General features: G+C 37.2%; 1 protein-coding gene across 1 annotated transcript in view; it reads right to left on the bottom strand.

The window, feature by feature from the left end:
* Positions 1 to 1,429, bottom strand: part of aatka (apoptosis-associated tyrosine kinase a) — a 37,622-nt gene extending 36,193 nt beyond the window's left edge. Inside the window, exon 1 of the mRNA XM_043235700.1 lies at positions 777 to 1,429. Coding sequence (XP_043091635.1) covers positions 777 to 867 — 91 coding nt within the window. The 5' untranslated portion in view covers positions 868 to 1,429. The remainder of the gene's footprint in view (positions 1 to 776) is intronic.
* Positions 1,430 to 20,194: the final 18,765 nt, after the last annotated feature.

Consider the following 20,194-nt stretch of genomic DNA (forward strand, 5'->3'; position numbering starts at 1 on the left):
GCTTTCAAAGGTCTATGCACGCACTCCGGTGCATCACGAGCTGTATACGTCGCTCTTAATGAACGGTGTGAGCCGACTGCAGACATGCAGCCTCTCTCACCGGTGCTGCAGGGCATGCATGAAGAGCGAGCTTGGTGCCACAAGAGAGGGCGTGCACGTGAATCTCAGTGTCACAGGTCGGCTTCCAACCACAAAGCTGCCCTCACGGTCGCTGAGTGAGACACCACAGGCTGCCGACTTCTCGAGGAAGTAAACAGCAGTGCTCAGATATGTCAAACACACAGACGTTATGCAACGAAACTGCCTTGGGAACACAGGACACACAAGAAGAGGAACACAACAGTTCTGGCTGACTAATGCCAAGTCAGCTCCGTTTGACTGCAAATGTGCTAAACGCACTCTCCCTCTGTAGGGCATAGTGCACGCATGTACGAGCGCACACACATGTAGGATGGCTTTTGGTTAATGCATTATTCACAAACAAATTAATACATATTTTATCGTATGCGTCCACATTCGTTTGCATCAGGACGCTTGAAAATACACGATTAACGCCGTGCAAAAATATGTAGCAATTTCAACACGTTATTAACAATAAACAACTAACATTCAGGCCTTTATTAAATGTGTTTTTAAAATGTTTTAAGCAAAACACGTACGTTGCTGTTTCGACACGACTAACGTAACGTCTGGATTGTTTTCATCTCGTGCACATCAGCGCATAATTAATGAATAATAAACGGTTGCGGTTCAGAATACGTTATGGTTTTACTCACCTGGGTCGAAATGCGAACTGAAGGCAAAACTGGGATTAAATAAAACCGAGGACATGACCGCGACAAATACCGACGCTTTCATCCTCCTCATAAGGCTTCAGATTTACCGCAGGACACAGCGATTGTACATTAAATAAAGGAAAAAAATCGCTTCATAAAAGAAAATTAGGCATGAGGGTGCTCCGAAGCATCATGAAACACAGCAGCGCGCGCGTCGCGTCATCTCTGCCTCACTTCAGATGCGTCGGATTAAGAAACAGATGCTGGGAAACATTTCCGCTCGTCTCTGTGCGGCGTTTAAAGCGCTTTTCGGTGTAAACAGCGCGGCGTCTCCTCGTCCATCAGGCTGTTTACTGAAGGCTCCTCGGGGTAGACCACCTATCAGCGTCGCTTTTTCTCCCCGTGCAGGCTATGCACCAAGATTTTGGTGTCTGGCAGCTGTCCAGTATCATTCCTGCAAATGTTTTGCTCTGCCTGCAGCTGTGCCCTTCGGACACGCAGTGTTTGATATACACTCGGAGCTCTGGGCAGTTTATTTCGGCGTGTATGATGGAGTGTGTGGAAGAGGATTATTAATGCTGCAGCGGCACTGACGGACAGAAGCGCGCGCTCGAGCGAGCGCCGTCACACAGCAGCACCGTGACGGGTTTGGTCGGGGGAAACAGTCGGTGCTCAAAATCTGATCTGTCGGAAGTAAAGACACTTGCTTGTCTGACGGAATGCCTACATTACAGTATAGGTGTTCCCTTTGGACAATAATAGCTTGAATCATCTGATTTGCTGGCTTTAGCTGGTTTAAGCTGGTCCTGGAACCAGCTTAAACCAGCATCTCAGCTTCACAACATACCTAAACCGCACGTGCTGTTTTTTTTTTTTTAACAGAGTGACCACCAGAAAGTGTCCGAAATCCCTCTAAAAGCAGCTACATACAACATATCAGACTGGGAGATGAACAAAAAAAAAACAAGAAATATCTTTTTAGGAAGTATTGCCATTAATGAATGTGGGTACGGAAAAAAATAAAATAAATGGCACACTGTAATGTTGGTAGAACAAGATTATTGGCAAACAGATTTGAACTCAGCTATTTGAATTTTTGTTTACGCTCCTGAGAGATTCAAAGGTTTTGGCACTGTGGCCAATCAGAGACATGTCTGTTGAACACAATGACCAATCGGGAGGTTTGTAATTTAGTCAGAATCCGTTCTTCGATTAAAACGCCAGTGCTTTGTTTAGTGCCATGTGAATTTTAATGGCCAGTTGAGTATGGCTAAGCTGTAGTTTTGTTCTTGATTGAATTGACCCTTCACCAGGAGTCTGACTGACAGGCGATCTGACCAAGCATAATGCCGGATCTGCCATTTTGTCCAACAAACAAACAAGACAAGAGAGTAGATTTACGTCGATGGACTTGAACTTGAATAATGGTGTGCACTGACATCTTTACATTCTGATATTCATGTTTATTTCGTGTTACAACAAGTAAAATGGAAGAGATGATTGGTTCATTTGACACTTGAACTGAGGCGCTACAGTATTTCTTTAGAAAATGACTAAATTTGAATACTTTGATTGATACAAAAGAAATTTTGTATCTCGTCTGCTTTTTCAGTTTTCTCTTTATTTTTCATAAGTATTTTTCACTGCGTGAGAACATGATGTTTGGGCAGAACCTCACTTCTACTTGCTCCTGGATCAGCATCTTTGTTGACCCTGGAACAACATTGTGATTAACCAATCAGATTTGAAGAACCAGTTTATAGTTTTTGTAAAGTTTAGGCTTACAATCCGTGTTTGGTGCTTTTATCTGTGTCATTAATCTATCATTTCCTCTGATGTTAGGGATTACTCATGCGTTTAGCTTTAGGTGTAGGGAGATGTTTAAGACTAAATTTATGGTTCAAAATATGTTAACCTAGGAACACATCTAACTACTTCAACAGTATCTAAAGAGGCTTCGACACGTCAGTTGGACTGGTTTTGTTGCACAGACATGGCGATCCCATTGCTAATCTTCTCATAATAACGTGTAGACACAACATAAATAACAGATTCATTGTGCAGTGCACTGAGATTATTGATTATGGATTTGAATTTTAAATAAATGTTTTGTTTTTCATGCTGCTCTGAGGACCAAGAGACAAGTACATGCTTTCGTAAGTGACATCCACAAATAAATATTTGATACACTCTTGAAATTGCAATGATTGACAGCAGGGTAAGATCACCTTCAAGCAACCGGATCTCTACTAAGGGAGAAAAACACTACCTACAGAGAGAGAAAAGAAAAAGGTTTCTACCAAGGGGGAAAAATCTATTTCTACCAAAACTTATTTCTACCAAACACAATTACAAAAGGGAAACCCAACAATGGAGATTTTGTCCAGGGCCTATTATTTGGCAACTGGGTGGTATTTTAATTTAAAAATGTTGCATCAACGTTTTTGTGTCATGGCTGTATTTCATGTTTAAGAAAAAAAAAAACTTCCTCAACCTCAAAAAGTTCTAGTCGGGCTGCATTCCAGATCTCTGAATTCTCTCTTGAATAAAAAACTACTCTAAGGTCATGTTAGTCACCAACTAATTGGAAATAACATCAAATGATTCCTCTATTGAAAGTAGGGCTGATCGATCTGGACCGGCTTTACAAGCTACAGTCTGACCTTAAGAACATTTCCAGTAGTTATTTTCAATTAGGAGGTGGGACAATTCCAAGTTACGAAATTGTCTGGAACGTAGCATGATGTATTTTGAGAGAGCTAACCATTAGCATACCCGTTCATCTTCAAGGCAGCTGCTGGACGCTGAAATCTTTCCTTTTATTCAAGTGACTGATCACTTTGCCAAACGACATGCTGGCAATGCTAATAAACGGGGGCTAACCGGCCAAAACACATATGTTATACGCATATTCATATGGGTGAAAGGAAATAACAATACGTCATGAAATTTCTTTTATTAATGGTGTGAAGTAATTGTTAAGTCGCTGAAAGGTTAAAGGATGTGAAGTGCATACAGAAATGTCTGGGGTCATACAGTGCCCACATCAGGCAGCAGCAAGTAAGGCAACGTGATGAGTGAAGGCCCGCCTACTGTAAAAATGCAAATTAATTTTGCTCATAAATTTGCTCATTATTAAAAAAAAAACAAAAAAAGACTGGACATTTAACCTCTGCCTGAGAAAAACACATCCGCAGCGGATCGAAAGGTTAAATTTACAAAACCCTTCTCTTATCTAAGCAGTTGACACTTAGTCTTTTTAATCAAGTGAATTTATACGGGTTATGTTTTTTTGCATGGCAGGTGAGAGGTCACTAAGGGCTTACCCTTCATTATCTGATCAAATAATCCCAGTGATTTAGATTTTTTTGCAATATAGACTATGAAAACAGATATATTTTCTGCAACATTAGCCCTGAATTGTTGTTTGTAATGTTGTTCCGGGATCAACAAGGATGTAGTACTTTAATTACATTTACAGAGTCGGAAGTTAGCTCTTGTGCACATCACTTGTTTGATATGCACTTTTTTTTTTTATAAAGTAAGAGCAGGTAACTTGGTTATGTGAATGTTAAATGCCAGTGTCATTTAATGCCAGTTTTATTGTTTATTACTTAACAGCTTGGAAGTCTGACACATTACTTCCATAGCTTACTTCCACACTGAAAGTAATGTAGTCTAATAGTACTATTTAAGGTTATAGGACATGTGACCGTGCCAAAGAATCAAACTCATCAGTATAATTAAGATCTGCACAGATAAGTAGTTTTTATCCCATTAAACCAAAGTACAAAAAGTCTCCATATTAAGGCAGTGTGTGTCCCCACAACATATTTCAAAAAATGCTCTTGATCATGTTTGTGTTTATGGTCCCATCTTTAATCATCAAATGCTGCAATATGGATTTAAAAAGCAGCTGTTGAGTAACTGTACAACACTTTATTATGAACACGCATCTTTTGGAAAACAACAGCATAGCCCAAAACATACTGTCTCGCAAAAACAATGCACTTTATTTAATGTCTGCTGCATTCTTATGAGAAAATATATTCTGTAGCTTCTGAAGGGCAGTGCTAATTAAACCAAGTAAGAACTCTTTACACACTTAATGCTTCATGTTTGATAACTACACAACGCTTCGTATAAGACCTAACGCTGCTGGAGTCAACTGCATGAAAGTTGTTGTTGTTGTTATTGACATTAGTGTTGTTCAGCTTTAATTAACACAAATTTAACACAGTTTTGCAATGCTAAAATTAGGTTTAAATAAAGCCTGTTTGACTTGTCTCTGTCTGTCCTTAAAATTATATATTTATTGTAAAGACTTTGAAAAGTGGATTCAGCATTGGGGGAAAAATAAGCATATTTTGAATCAAAAATAATATATTTAGTGTATATTGCTTGTGTGTTTTGAAGACATAATTAATTCTCAACGTACTTGTACACTTAAATACACTTAAAGTCATACTTTAGTTTAATTTCATTACAACTAAAACACACTTAGTAAAAATATTGTTCACCCAAAATAGCACACTTTAAGTTAACTAATCATTAACACACTTTTCATGATGTCATGTGGCTTGTTCGTTAATAAGGAACTAGTTTGTTATAACATTAATTTTAATGAATTTAACCATTTTTACCTGTTTGGAGCATAGCACAGATATTCATAACAGAAGCTCAAAATTATTGCACACAAGTTGAACGTTCAGAATACAACTATTTATCTAGATGTTAAATCTATTTATCCCGTTCAGCACTCATTTTCTACACTCAGTTGACTTTAAATAAAAAAAAGTTGAATTTTGTAAGAAATGTTATACTGTTAGTCACAGAAATTTCTGTTCTGTTTTGAATTAATGACTTAAAAAAAATGTAATAAATTGCTATTTTGCAACAAATCAACTTGTTAGAATGATTTCTGAATGATCATGTGACAGTGAAGTGGCTGATGAAAAAACACTGTCCTGATGTAATCATGTGAAATGATAATTATATAGGTTATTCATAGATGCACTAAAAACAACCAGATGAGAGACTTGAATCTTCTATTGAAATAAACTATTTTGGCGACACCTGCTGGTCTAAACAGTGTAAATGCATAATATATTAATATATAATCTATTATTCTAAAGTATTCTTCAAACCAATAGGCTCACCGTTAAATATTAATTGTATTTGTGTTTTGTTTTTTATCTTTTATTTCATTCATTATCCTGGTTTATTAATATTTACTATTTTTGTGTTAATGTTTCAAACAGTGCATAATCAATGTTTACTTTGAATATAGACTTTGAATATAGTTTAGAGTTATTTAAAGAAAGTAAGCAGTGTCCGTTGCTATATAGCTCATGTTTTTAGAATACTCATCCCTTCAAGTTAACCTTAGTGTCCCAAATATTTGCTTGTATTCTCTGTTGGACTGAACATATTGTCAATTTATGAAATCTTGCACTTAAATTGTATTGAATCACCGACAGTCGTAACTTTTAAGGCATCCAAAGACGAGCCCCTGGAAAACCGAGGATAAGATATTTCCACAAGTTCTGGACAAAAAGGACAGGTTAGTTTGCAACAGGAATGAGAAGCATGAAGCATGAAAGGGTAAGATACTGTAATGAGCTCAAAACCCACATTGAAATGTATGCATCATTTTGGAAAAGCATTAAGTAATGCATAATACAAGAAAATATTAAGTACGTGTAAGTTCTATCTGTCTTTTAAGAACACACACACTCATTATAACTACATGACAGAAAAGCTGTTCAGTCTCCTCTCGCTCGGATCGGTGCCAGTAGCTCACGCGGCTCCACGATACATATACAAAAGGTTTTTGCCAAAAGATGCTTCCGTCCACGTGAAGGATTTCTCCAGCCCTCAGAAACTGGCTAAACACCTGCTGTTATTGGATGGAAATATTGAAGATTTTGTTGTTGTTTTTGGTCATATCGCCCAGCTCTAATGCTAATATCCCTGATATAGATTTATACATACAACACATGTAGCAGACAATCATGAGGGCTACTGGAAATGGTAAATATGCACATTAAATGTACAAAAGTACAGACAAAAAATGAGGTACTATAAAAGGTTCTTCACAGCCATGCCATAGAACCATTTTTGGTTCTTCTTTAAAGAACACTTTCTTTTTTACATTTCAATAATCTGAAAAACCTACTTTTACCACAGAGAACTTTTTTATGAAACAAAAAGGTTCTTTGGATGTTAAAGGTTCTTTATGGAACCATTTGGACAAAAAGGTTCTTCTATGGCATTGTGAAGCACCATTATTTTTAAGTATGCATTTAAAACAGAATTGACAGTTAAATAACTAAGTTAATACATATGGTTATTACTATTAAGCTAATATAATGTATACAGTATAGTTTAAGTGAGTCATTTATTTTTAAAGTGATGTCATTATTAGGTTTTGTTATTGGTCAGTGTTATTCTGTTGTAGTGTACCCTTAAAGTGATGATAGGTCAGTAATTCACAGTTAGACCAGCTGTTCTGAAGTCTGCTAAGTTTGGACATTCTGGTGTGAAACAAATATCCTTCCTAATGGAGGTTGCCTTCTTCACACACCTTGTGATATGAAAGTCTTCAGTGGCAGGAGGTTTGGCTCCAGCGATGTCTTCAATATCATCTGCAGGGCTTTCTTGTCGGCTGCTGAGCGGTTTTCATAGCAGATGTTGATACGGCTGGTTAATACTCTCTCAATAACACATCTGTAGAAACCGCTGAAGATGAAGCGTTGACTCTTTGTGTTGTCTGAACTTCTGTTGCCTTGGGGGATGATGGTCAAAGTGGGGCTTTGGTGTATCTGAAGTCAACGATCATCACGTCTTGTTAAAGTTTGTTGGAGTTGTTTCATTTAATCTCTGCTATCAGTATTATTGTTCATGAGCCTCACAACGGTGTTGTCATCTGCAAACATTACGATATTATCACTTTATGATAACATCGTAATGTTTTGCAATGCAGTCATAGACTCAGTAATGGACTCAGTACACAGCCCTGCGGTGCACCTGAGCTCAGTGTGATGGGTTTAAAGGTTTTGACAACTTGCGGTCTGTTGCTGAGGAAGTCAAGTATCCTGTTGCACATTGACGTGTTTAAACATGAAAACATGATTAAAAGACTTGACATAACTGATCCGACTCTCTACAAAATAACTCTTGGTGTAAGTTTTTAGATTAAAACATTTTCTCAGAGAGAGCAAAGCTACTTTTCAATGCTTCAGATGACTGAAATGCAATTGAATTAATGGCTAAAATTGAGGGGGAAATGAGACATCATTATGCAGTATTGTTAACAAAAAAACTGGCCATTGGTAATAATAGGCTACTTTGTGAAAAGATGCCATTAAACATTTAAAATATATCATCTTTATTTTGTTTTTGAATTCATTCAGAGGTTAACTGTGGACAAAACAAATATGTTAATATGCAGTTAAAAACAATTAATGAAAAGAGTGAATAATTATAGCAGCACTAATGTTAACCTGTTATAGATGTTGCTGTTGATAATATTAGTTAAATTTTACTGTCGAATATGCATTTAAACTTAATTTCTAACTTTATAGGCCCCTCAGAAAGAAATCGAGACGGCTACCACCTCCTTGAAAAATTAAGTGCGATAATCTGTTAACTTTTAGGATTCACGCAACACCAGGTCTAGCGAACCTTAATTTTTCTTTTCAGTGTACTATGGTTTCTCTATTTCATCTTTTTTGCGACTACTATATCATTTTTGCTGCACTTTTATTTGCGCACTGTAAGTAAATCTTCTGCAGACATTTTCCCTCCCAACGCCGCTGTTTTGGAATTGTTGTCACAAACAGCACCTCTGTGGCTCTCTCCAACGGCCACCGGAGGGAGCTCTCACCCGAGTACTGAACGTCATGGACTCAGTTTCCCACAACCCCGTGCCTTGGGCTGATTAGCCCTGCCAGGTGTTGCCCATCACCATGCCCTTTATAATGGACTGCCACACAGACATTCACTGCGAAGTCTTGTTAGTTCCGGCTGCATTTCTGAGCGGTCATCCTTGTGTTTGATTACCTGTTGCTGATCTGGATTGTATTTGTTCTCTGATTGTTCTCTGCCTGCCTACCGACCTTCTGCCTGTTATCATTTACATCTTTGATCTCCCCTGTATTGTACCGACTGCTCCTGTTTGACCCTGCCTGCCTGACCACGAATAAAGTCTTGACGCACATGGATCCAAGCGCCTTTGACCCTCCGTTACAATTGTACAGAAATCTGAAATGTTATGCCAGCAGTTTTCCTATGCTTTGGCAGCCAGCAATTTATGGGAAGTATAGGCTTCCCATCATATTTCCAAATAAATCAACCACACCTACCTTCTCTCCAATATTAAATGCTATTGGCTGTTCTCTGCAGAGTTACCCGGTTCTTTGTGCACACAAGATAAGCAATCACCAATACAGAGTTAAAGCATTTCATGAAATCTATTGACTCAAATGAACCTGGACTGAGTTTTGTAGCCCACTCTGAAAGTCAGTGTACGCTCAGCTGGATTCATGCAACGATATACAGAACAACTACACTGAAACTTGACATCATTGTTGCATCGAGTTTCTTCTTTCTGTTGCACAGATGTATGTCTTTTTATGAGGTTTGAGCTTGTTGCGTGTGTCTGTGCTAGGAACGGCACTAATAGTCTGAATCTGCGAATATATGTCGTCCAACCAATGTGTTTGTGTACGTTGTTTACACAAATCCCAGAAATACGACCCATCACAGCATACACTGCAATTGCGCCGGCCCTACATTGTTTTGTACTTTTATATAGTAATTTCGTAATTATTTTACCTCCGCTAGAGTAAGGCAGGGCAAGTTCAGTACACTTAACATAAAAACGTAAAATATAGGGCAAGTATATTTTAAATGATGGTACAGTAGCGTTTATTTTATATGTACATGCACTTTACAATGAATGAGTACTAAAGAGGTACTAACCTTGAACCTACCCCTAAACCTAACCTTAGCTCATGTAGTCACTTTATATTATCACTAGGTAAATACACTCCAAATACAAGTAAATGCACAAACTGGAAAATAAAGTAAAACCAAATTACCTTCTTTCTTGTAGAAAAAAACACTGTCAAATTCACAACCTTTGCTTTATTTTTGATAAGACCTCCTCCAAAATGCTGTTCTGATGTTGTTGAAGGTGTATGTGTCATTGATGAATCTATATGTGGAAGAGGAGTCTGCAAAAACAGCAAAGATGGTCATGAATGTGCGTGCAACTCAGGATTCACCAACTATGGTCACAAACAAACGAAATGCGTTAGAGTGCCTTAAGTGTGACATATTATTAATTGAGAGTGGTGTATCCCAGGTATTGTATAACATTCATTTCATGACCAATAAAGTATATTAAAGCAACACATTATGACCTCTTTTTTCTGATTTTTCTGTGTAGATGTCTCCAGAGCTCACAAAACTCACCTCTGAGTGATTCAGACAGGAATAATACACAAGTGAATGGAGAAAAACGTTTGAAGGTGACGCTTTGGAAATCAGTTTTTATTGCAAAAATAAAACAGACTATGTATATTTGGGAGCACTGAGACAGGTGATACGTTATAAAAATGTTAAAAGATGCGAGCAAATTATGCTAAATCATGCTAGCAACATGCTAAAGCATGGTAGCAACGTGCTAAATAATAGCAAAATGCTATAAATGCTTTACTGGTTATAATGGTGTCACGGTGTGGTTTGCGAGAGAAGGAGCGGTAGACGGGGATATAGCTAAATCAATTTTTTAATTTTCCAAACACAACATAAACGATCTTTGCAAGCAGGCAGGCAGAACATAAACCACACATAAAACATGAAGTCAGACAAACTGAATACAAACAAAAGGACTTAAATACATAACGTAAATACTTAATAAATGAGACACAGCTGAAGACGATAAGACAACTAACTAAAAGTGGGTCACACAGAGCACATGGCACAAGACAAAAACAACAACAAAAGAGTCCAAAGACGTGACAAATGGGGCTCGTACTGGTTACAAGTTAGTTTATAGTCTAGTCTAAGCCTACATAAAATTAGTTTTTTTAATCTAGTTACAGTGCATTTTTTAATGTTTTGCATGCATTAAATAAATACACTTATTCTGATGGGTTTAACTACTAATATGTTTAATTTTAATTGCAAATAACATCAACTAAGGGTCAGTCCACAGTATATTATTTTAAAGTATATTATTCCCGAGTAGCCTAGCCTACGCTTTTAAACATTAGACTTAAGTGCAGCTCTTTTTCACATGGGTGAGATAAATCGTGTGTGGTAAAGTGTTTTGCAGACATTGACAGAGCTTAAATCAGTGCTTTAAATATCGTCTTGATCTACAAATCTCTCTCATTTCATCCACCACGATACAGGCATTTCTGAGCGATCAAGATGATCTGCCTCATGGTGGCTTCTGTGGTAATAATGATAAAATCTCAGCACTGTTTAAGATAGGGGAAATCATACTTAAACGGATAGGGCATCTGCTGTCAGCAAGCCGAATCAGGAAAATAAGCGCTAAAGCTGGTAAGAAATACATAACTAAACATTACACCGCTTCAGTGAATCATATAAAAATGTTTTATATTTGTAATGTTGCTAACACAGCAACAGAAAATACATACCTCGGTATACATTACAACACAAACGACTTTTTCTTTTTTACATTTTACAACGTAAAATCACTTTTACTGTCTTTGTGCATCAACAAGGCTTTACAACTGCAGCTCTCCTCAGCTACAAAGGTCCGGGTGAACCATTCAACTGCTGTTTTGACCACTTAAAGACACACGGAAATCAAACTTTCCAGATCAACTCAAAAGTAGTAACTGCCACTTTTAGTGATTATGAGTCAACCAACCTGAAGAAACCAATAAAGCTCAGGTTTCATCACTTGGAGGTACGGAACAACTGGCTCTCGATGGACCTCAAGTATTGCTACGCCTGTATATGATATGCTATCAGCTAACGTTTGCGCATGCACATTTCCCTCCAGAAAAAGAATGAGAAGCACATGTGTGTGTTTTGGGATCCTGACCTGGAAGGGGGTGCGTGGTCAGCACATGGCGGCTCTACACTGAGCTCCAGCGCCCAGCAGACCACCTGCTCCTATTATAAGCTCGGCAGTTTTGCAGTGCTGTCGACTCTCTGTGACGCTGGCCTCTGTAGGCCTACTCTTAACGTTTGTCAGCAAGGCAGTAAATCTTAAACCCTAATCATAAGCCGAAAGACATAAGGATCCTGAAAGTCAAACAGTTTGATGATCTTCATTTAAAGTTTTTATAAGTCGCAGTTGTTGTGAAGTAATTTTTCATTGCTATTGCTTGTTGTATAACTGACGCTTGTCGGATTTGTGTTTGTCATATAAAGCATTATCATATGCAACTAAAATTATTCAATAAACTTTGCTTCTTTTTATCATCATCATTACTTTGTCTCCTTCTTCAGGTCCTCACTGGATTTACAGTCACATTCTTGGCTGACAGAAGACTATTAAAATAGTAACTATTTTAGACGTGGTTTGCTGTGTACGTTTAAATTATTTATATTTGCATATAAATCAACCAAAACATAGTTGCATTGTTCTCCCATATTAAATGCCATTGACTGTCCGCTGATTTTAATTCTACATTATTTAATGAGAAGGAGTTGCATATTCTGAATAATAACAACTGCCCTGAACAAAATGAATTCAGATCATAATAAAAATGTTTTTTTGCACTGACAAAAAAAGTAAAAAAAAAATGTTTGGTAGTCTGGCTTTTTAATTTAATTTTCTCTCTAAGGTTAAAGAATAACCTTAAAGTTTTAATATTTTATACTTTCTTTAGTTATGTAATAATCTGGTGTTGCTTGTATTCATCTTAATTATCAAACAAAATAAATAAATAAATACGTATGTATATATAAAATCAAATAAGTTGCTGCAAAACTTTGCTATCTGGAACTCCAGAAGATTTATACAAATTGAGGTTGCCAGTTATTTTCAGATATTTTCACCTCATTTTACTGACCATATGTCAAAAAAATTTAACAAGTTGAGTAATGTATTTTTTTTATTACATCTAAATACATATATTGTATATATTTAGAAAATATTAAATGTATGTACTTTGATATATTTATATTATAATATTTGGTGTTATATATAAATATATTTAAGATGTAAACAACATATATACACGTGTTTCTATTTAAATATACACAGTACAAACTTTTATTCTGAATGTGATTAATCACAATTAATTTATTGACAGCACTAATATTATTCTGGATTCATATTCTGAATAATACCAATCCACAAAATCCAAACCAGTTCGTAAGACACTTGTGCGTTCTTTGCCACAAAATATTTGGCAATATTATCAGCTTGAAATATCAGCTGAAAATAGCTGGAAGCGGATGACACCGGAAGCCAGACACATTACATTTACGAATGCTCTTACTGAAAAAATGAAGGGAGACGGCAGGATTGAACTTTCTTTGCATTACTGAAAAACTCTAAGGCTGCATTGTATACAACGCTACCGTATAGAAACGATGGTGATTTGACTTGACTTAAATCAGGGTAAAAACCTGGGTTGATGGGTGAAGTTAAGTCAAATTAACCTGAAATTGTTTGTTTTGTTAATTCTAAACCTATTCTGAAGGACAGCATTTGTTGAACTAGCTTTACGCAATAGGCCACAAAACAGGAAGAAATTCAACGAGGAAGGTCATGGCAAAATGCACCGTCTTAACTAGAAAAAGATAATGATGATGATGATGGTAAGCAACCGGGAAACTAACTAACAGACAGAAACAAAGAAAATGCAATGAGATGAAATTAAAACAATACAAAGTAAGAGCTAAAGTTTCTTTTAACTAGTAATGATAGCTTCACTGTCATGAGCCCCTTTTGCATTGACTGTTTTAATCAAGTGCAGGCAAGGTTATCTGCGGTGGATGTGAGAAGTCAGTTCTCACCAAATATAATAATGTACTTCCTTTCATTCTTTCTGTGTTTGTGCTGTAGAAACAAGCACAGTCCGTGTGGAAACAGGACAACCATACCTCTACAATTCACTGCAGCTCTCTTGACAGCCTTCCCACAATGACTGTTTAGATATGTTTTTGACATTTCAAAACCTTTAATAGGAAGTCAGAACCATACACTGTGAAACAATAAATGTGTAAACTGACCAAAATAACCCCTGTAACCTCAGACATATTTTTATTTCAGGAGCACGTTACATTTGTGGATGTGTTGTTGTAGTTGTATTGCAGCTTGTGGATGTATTTCTGGTTTTGTGTATCTTTTCCTCTTTTAAATTCCCTTTTTCCTGTTGTTTGTCATAATTTTCACTAACAGGTACCCACTGTCTGTGATGTTTAGTGCTTCTTAACTGTAGATGGCGCTATGATGTCTAATAACTTATCCTGAATAAGAGAAGATAAAGTTTTATACAGTTTGTTTAAAAGCTAAGTGTATTATATCTTTTTTTTTTTAATCATGCGCAGACATTTGCCCTGTACAATATGAATTCAGATCATAATAAAAATGACTTTTTCACTAACAAAAAAAAGGAAAAAGATGTTTGGGAGTCTGGCTTTTTAATTGATTTTTTTCTAAGGTTAAAGAATAACCTTAAAGTTTTAATATTTTATACAAACCGGATTCCAAAAAAGTTGGGACACTATACAAATCGTGAATAAAAACTGAATGCAATGATGTGTAGGTGCCAACTTCTAATATTTTATTCAGAATAGAACATAACTCACGGAACAAAAGTTTAAACTGAGAAAATGTACCATTTCAAGGGAAAAATATGTTGTTTCAGAATTTCATGGTGTCAACAAATCCCAAAAAGTTGGGACAAGGACATTTTCACCACTGTGTGGCATCTCCCCTTCTTTTTACAACACTCAACAGACGTCTGGGGACCGAGGAGACCAGTTTCTCAAGTTTAGAAATAGGAATGGTCTCCCATTCTTGTCTTATACAGGCATCTAACTGTTCAATCGTCTTGGGCCTTCTTTTGTCGCACCTTCCTCTTTATGATGATCGCCAAATGTTCTCTATAGGTGAAAGATCTGGACTGCAGACTGGCCATTTCAGTACCCGGATCCTTCTCCTCACGCAGCCATGATGCTGTGATTGATGCAGAATGTGGTCTGGCATTATCTTGTTGAAAAATGCAGGGTCTTCCCTGAAAAAGATGACGTCTGGATGGGAGCATATGTTGTTCTAGAACCTGAATGTATTTTTCTGCATTGATGGTGCCTTTCCAGACATGCAAGCTGCCCATACCATCAGAGATGCAGGCTTCTGAACCGAGCGTTGATAACAACTTGGGTTGTCCTTGTCCTCTTTAGTCCGGATGACATGGCGTCCCAGATTTCCAAAAAGAACTTCAATCGTGGACTCGTCTGACCACAGAACAGTCTTCCATTTCGCCACACTCCATTTTAAATGATCCCTGGCCCAGTGTAAACGCCTGAGCTTGTGGATCTTGCTTAGAAATGGCTTCTTCTTTGCACTGTAGAGTTTCAGCTGGCAACGGCGGATGGCACAGTGGATTGTGTTCACTGACAATGGTTTCTGGAAGTATTCCTGAGCCCATTCTGTGATTTCCTTTACAGTAGCATTCCTGTTTGTGGTGCAGTGTCGTTTAAGGACCCGGAGATCACGGGCATCCAGTATGGTTTTACGGCCTTGACCCTTTCTCACAGAGATTGTTCCAGATTCTCTGAATCTTTGGATGATGTTATGCACAGTTGATGATGATAGATGCAAAGTCTTTGCAATTTTTCGCTGGGTAACACCTTGCTGATATTGCTCCACTATCTTTCTGGGCGCAACATTGTGGGAATTGGTGATCCTCTCTACCCATCTTGGCTTCTGAGAGACACTGCCACTCTGAGAAGCTCTTTTTATACCCAATCATGTTGCCAATTGACCTAATTAGTGTTAATTGGTCTTCCAGCTCCTCGTTATGCTTAAATTTACTTTTTCCAGCCTCTTATTGCTACTTGTCCAAACTTTTTTGGGATTTGTTGACACCATGAAATTCTGAATCAATATATTTTTCCCTTAAAATGGTACATTTTCTCAGTTTAAACTTTTGTTTCGTGATTTATGTTCTATTCTGAATAAAATATTAGAAGTTGGCACCTACACATCATTGCATTCAGTTTTTATTCACGATTTGTATAGTGTCCCAACTTTTTTGTACTTTCTTTAGTTATTTAATAATCTGGTGTTGCTTGTATTCATCTTAATTATCAAACAAAATAAGTAAATAAATACATACATATGTATATATAAAGTAATATATGTATATATCCAGTAATTTGTTGCAAAACCTTGCTATCTGGAACTCCAGAAGATTTATACAAAGTCTGATGTCTTTTTTCAGAGGACTAACAATATTTCTACCTCATTTTACTGACCATATGTCAAAAAAATGTAACAAGTGAGTACTGTATTTTTTTATTACATCTAAATACACACACATATTGTATGTATATATATATATATATATATATATATATATATATATATATATATATATATATATATATATATATATATATATATTATTTATTTATTTATTTATTTATATTATAATTTTTGGTGTTATATATATAAATATATTTAAGATGTAAACAACAATATTTTTCTTAAATATATACATATATACATAATATACACAGAACAAACTTTTATTTTGAATGTGCTTAATCACGATTAATTGTTTGACAGCACTAATATTATATACACATACACTGTATATATGAAAAATGTTTGTTAGGTGCATACACATTCTTTAAAAACCATAACCAGTTAATTTTTGCTCAGCTAAATACACACATGATCTGGAGGTTTTTAGTAATCTAATACTATAGATACACATGAACAGCTGGAGAGAGAAATGAAAGAAAGGCTTTGTGTGGGGGGTTGGGAAGGTAGATTGAATCAAATTTGAAGTGAAACCGAACATGTTGACTATGGAAACTTTCTCCTCTTCTAGGCCTCCACAGAAGATGTACAAAAGGTCAATACCCTGAAAGAAAAGAAGAAGTTTGCAGTAAACAGCAAACCTTACAAGGCCTAGGAACTGCTCTTGTGCTTACAAATAAGGCAAACATCATAATTGTGCATTATACTTATGTTAAACTTTAGTCTGTTTGTGCCGTTGCCATGAATGATATGTTAAATCATATCTTATTGAGCAAAAGTGTGCTTATACTACTTTAACACTTCTTTAACACTTATCAGCACTCTATAAATAAAATCCGAGAACAGCATAGCAACCACCTATACATGTAGTGTGAATCCATGACACATCATCTTTGGTTTTGTGGTTTGTGGAGGAAGAGGTGAGTGATGAGTACTTCCTGGTTAAAATTAAATGCTATATAAGCACTCGAGATGAAAGCAGAGGTGAAAAAGCATAAGAGGAGCTTCTAAGAAAGAGGAAGGATGGCACAAGAGAACACAGTGTATTAACTAATTTTTAGAAAATGTACTTAGAAGTAAAAATTATAGTCTTGTCTTCGGGAAAAAAAGGTCAAAAGTATGCTCTTTGCTTGAAACAATGGTGTAAGCTAAACATTCTTGTTTTCTGTTTGAAGAAAGAAGCATACATGTGCATTTTATTCGTATAATATCGTTCAGCTATAATTATTAAGCTATTTTCTTAATCAAATCCATTTACTGCTTTTTAAGTTAAAATAGGAATTTTGAAATCTATATGCTTTAGAACATTGAATAAAATAAACACCCCCCAAAAAAAAATATTTTGGAGAAATGAAAAAGTGACGCTATATTTTATGGCGGTAAATAACAATGAATATATTGGTCTTGTGGCTTATCTTGTGGCTTCCTGCACATCTGTGATCACATTCCCTATTTTATATACAGGTTCTCGTACGCCTGGAGTTTTTCCCAAGTGTGTGGTTTTATAAATACTGTGTGCACCAAAATCCCTTTTCTGTCTGGTACTGTATCACCAAACATCTTGGGAATAAGCAATTTCTCAGCACTCATTCTCTTGCTGTCAGCAGCGTGTAGGACCAGAGCAGAATAAGAGGAACAGCTCTGAGTTTCAGTAGTACAAGATAAACACTGGTAGGAAACGCTGCAGAACTTGATTGATGTAGGATACTTGGAACAGGCAACAATATAGTTTGGGGTCAGTAAGGGCTTCTTTTAAATATACTGATTATATTTAGCAAGGGTGCATTAAAGGGTGCATTAAATTGATAAATATAGTATAAGAATAATATTTTACTTAAGTCTGTTGCAGATTTATTTTCAACTTATTCATCAAAAAATCATGAAAACTAAAATATCAAGCATTCAGCAACTGTTTTTAACATTGATAAGTGGGTTCTTTGTCTACTTTCACATCTGATGATATTGGTGTAGATTTAGGCAGAAATATAGAAAACCGTAAACGATTCGCAAACTCTGTATTTTGGGAGTTTAATAGGAGAACCCAATATTACTTTACAGCTTAACAGAGATTTAAGGAAAGGAGGTAAGGAAAAAATGCGACATGTGACCAGGCAATGGTGCGGTGGGCAACCATTTTCAGTTCAATCAACTAGTTTCAAGCCATTCAGAACATCACTGACTACAAGCCCCGCCAAAGGATTAGTGATAATAGCGCATCTTTACCAGATGCACTTAACTACTTCTACTCACGATTTGAGATACAGAACAACACACCTGATACAGAAACTACACACATCTCAAAATGACCAGGTCGGAGAGACTCTGTCTCTCTCCAACGGATGTAAGGAAGACCAATCCAGGATTAACCCACGTGTGCTGAGAGATTGTGCTGCGCAGCTGACGAATGTCCTAACAGATATCTTCAACACCTCACTGAATCAGGCAGTTGTCCCCCTGTGTCTCAAATCCAATTCCATAAGTGGAATAAGTCATCTGTGTCCTGTCTTAATGACTATCATCCCATAGCACTGATCCAATCAAGATGAAGTGCTTTGAGAGGTTAGTCATATCACATCAAGTCCAGTCTCCCACACTCGCTAGACCCATTCCAGTTTGCATACCATCCAAACCGCTCCACGGACAATACCATATCCACCACTCTCTATCCACCTCTTAATCACCTGGAACAGAAAGACTCTTGTAAAAGTGCTGTTCATCGACTTCAGCTCAGCATTCGACACAAAAATCCCACATCAGCCACAAAACCTCCAGCACTACCACACTGACCACAGGTGCTGTGTGCTCAGGCCGCTTCTCTTCTCGCTGCTGACCCACGAATGCACTGCCAAGTCCAGCTCCAACCACATCAACATGTTTGCTGATGACACAACTGTGGTAGGCCTCATCAGCAACAACAATGAAACGAGTGGCACAGCTGGCTGAATGGTGTGGCGCTAACAACCTGTCGTGAGTACCGTGAGAACCCTAATTGTGAGTAAAACAAAAGAGGTAGTAATGGACGTGAGGAAAAACTAAGTCCTCACTGATCATTGATGGCTCAACCGTGGAGAGAATCTCACCAGGTCCACCAATATCACATCTCTCAACAAGAAGGGACAACAGCGGCTACACTTTCTCTGCCGGCTAAAAAGGGCAAGTCTCCCTCCACCCATCCTCACCACTTTCTACAGGGGCACCACTAAGAGTGTGCTGACAACCTGCGTCACTGTCTGATATGGGAACTGCAATGCTGCTGACCGCAAGACTCTACAACGAAGGGTGAACACTGCCGCAAAGATCATCGGTGCCCTCTCTCCCCTTAATCATGGATTTTTTTTTTTTTGCAGGAAGCTCCATCAAGGCCTCCAGCATCTCAAAGGACCCCACCCACCCCTCCCACAACCTCCATCAGGTAGACAAATCGAGAGTATCAAAGCTCACTCTGTTAGACAGCTTTTTTCCCCAGGCCGTAAGAGATCTTACTTCCGATCTCCTCTGAAACCATGAACACCTCAGCCCCTTCGCCCCCAACTCATCAATAACTGCTGACATTTTTCCTATGTGCATTACAGGTGTATTACAGCTGAGCGGGCTACGCAAACCACCTGTAGTAAGGAACTTATCCCACCATATGCAAACTAGACACTTTATGTAAACACTCTCTACTTCAAAGGCACAATAAGATAATATATACTTGAGCTAACTGAGCATTGAACTACAAAAAAGTTTGTGTATGTTTACTCAACTAGGTATAGTAATTATAGTATTTATAGTATATGTAAAGATGGTAAACTGTTGTGTAGCTCTATTGTTTTTTTAAACCAGTACGTAGCACCGTGGTCCTGCGAGACACAATCTCATTTCACTATATGGTTACACATGTAACAGAATGACAATAAAGCTCGACTTGCATTATAATCACTCC

This window comes from Puntigrus tetrazona, chromosome 3, assembly GCF_018831695.1.
Source record: "Puntigrus tetrazona isolate hp1 chromosome 3, ASM1883169v1, whole genome shotgun sequence".
Lineage (NCBI taxonomy): Eukaryota > Metazoa > Chordata > Actinopteri > Cypriniformes > Cyprinidae > Puntigrus > Puntigrus tetrazona.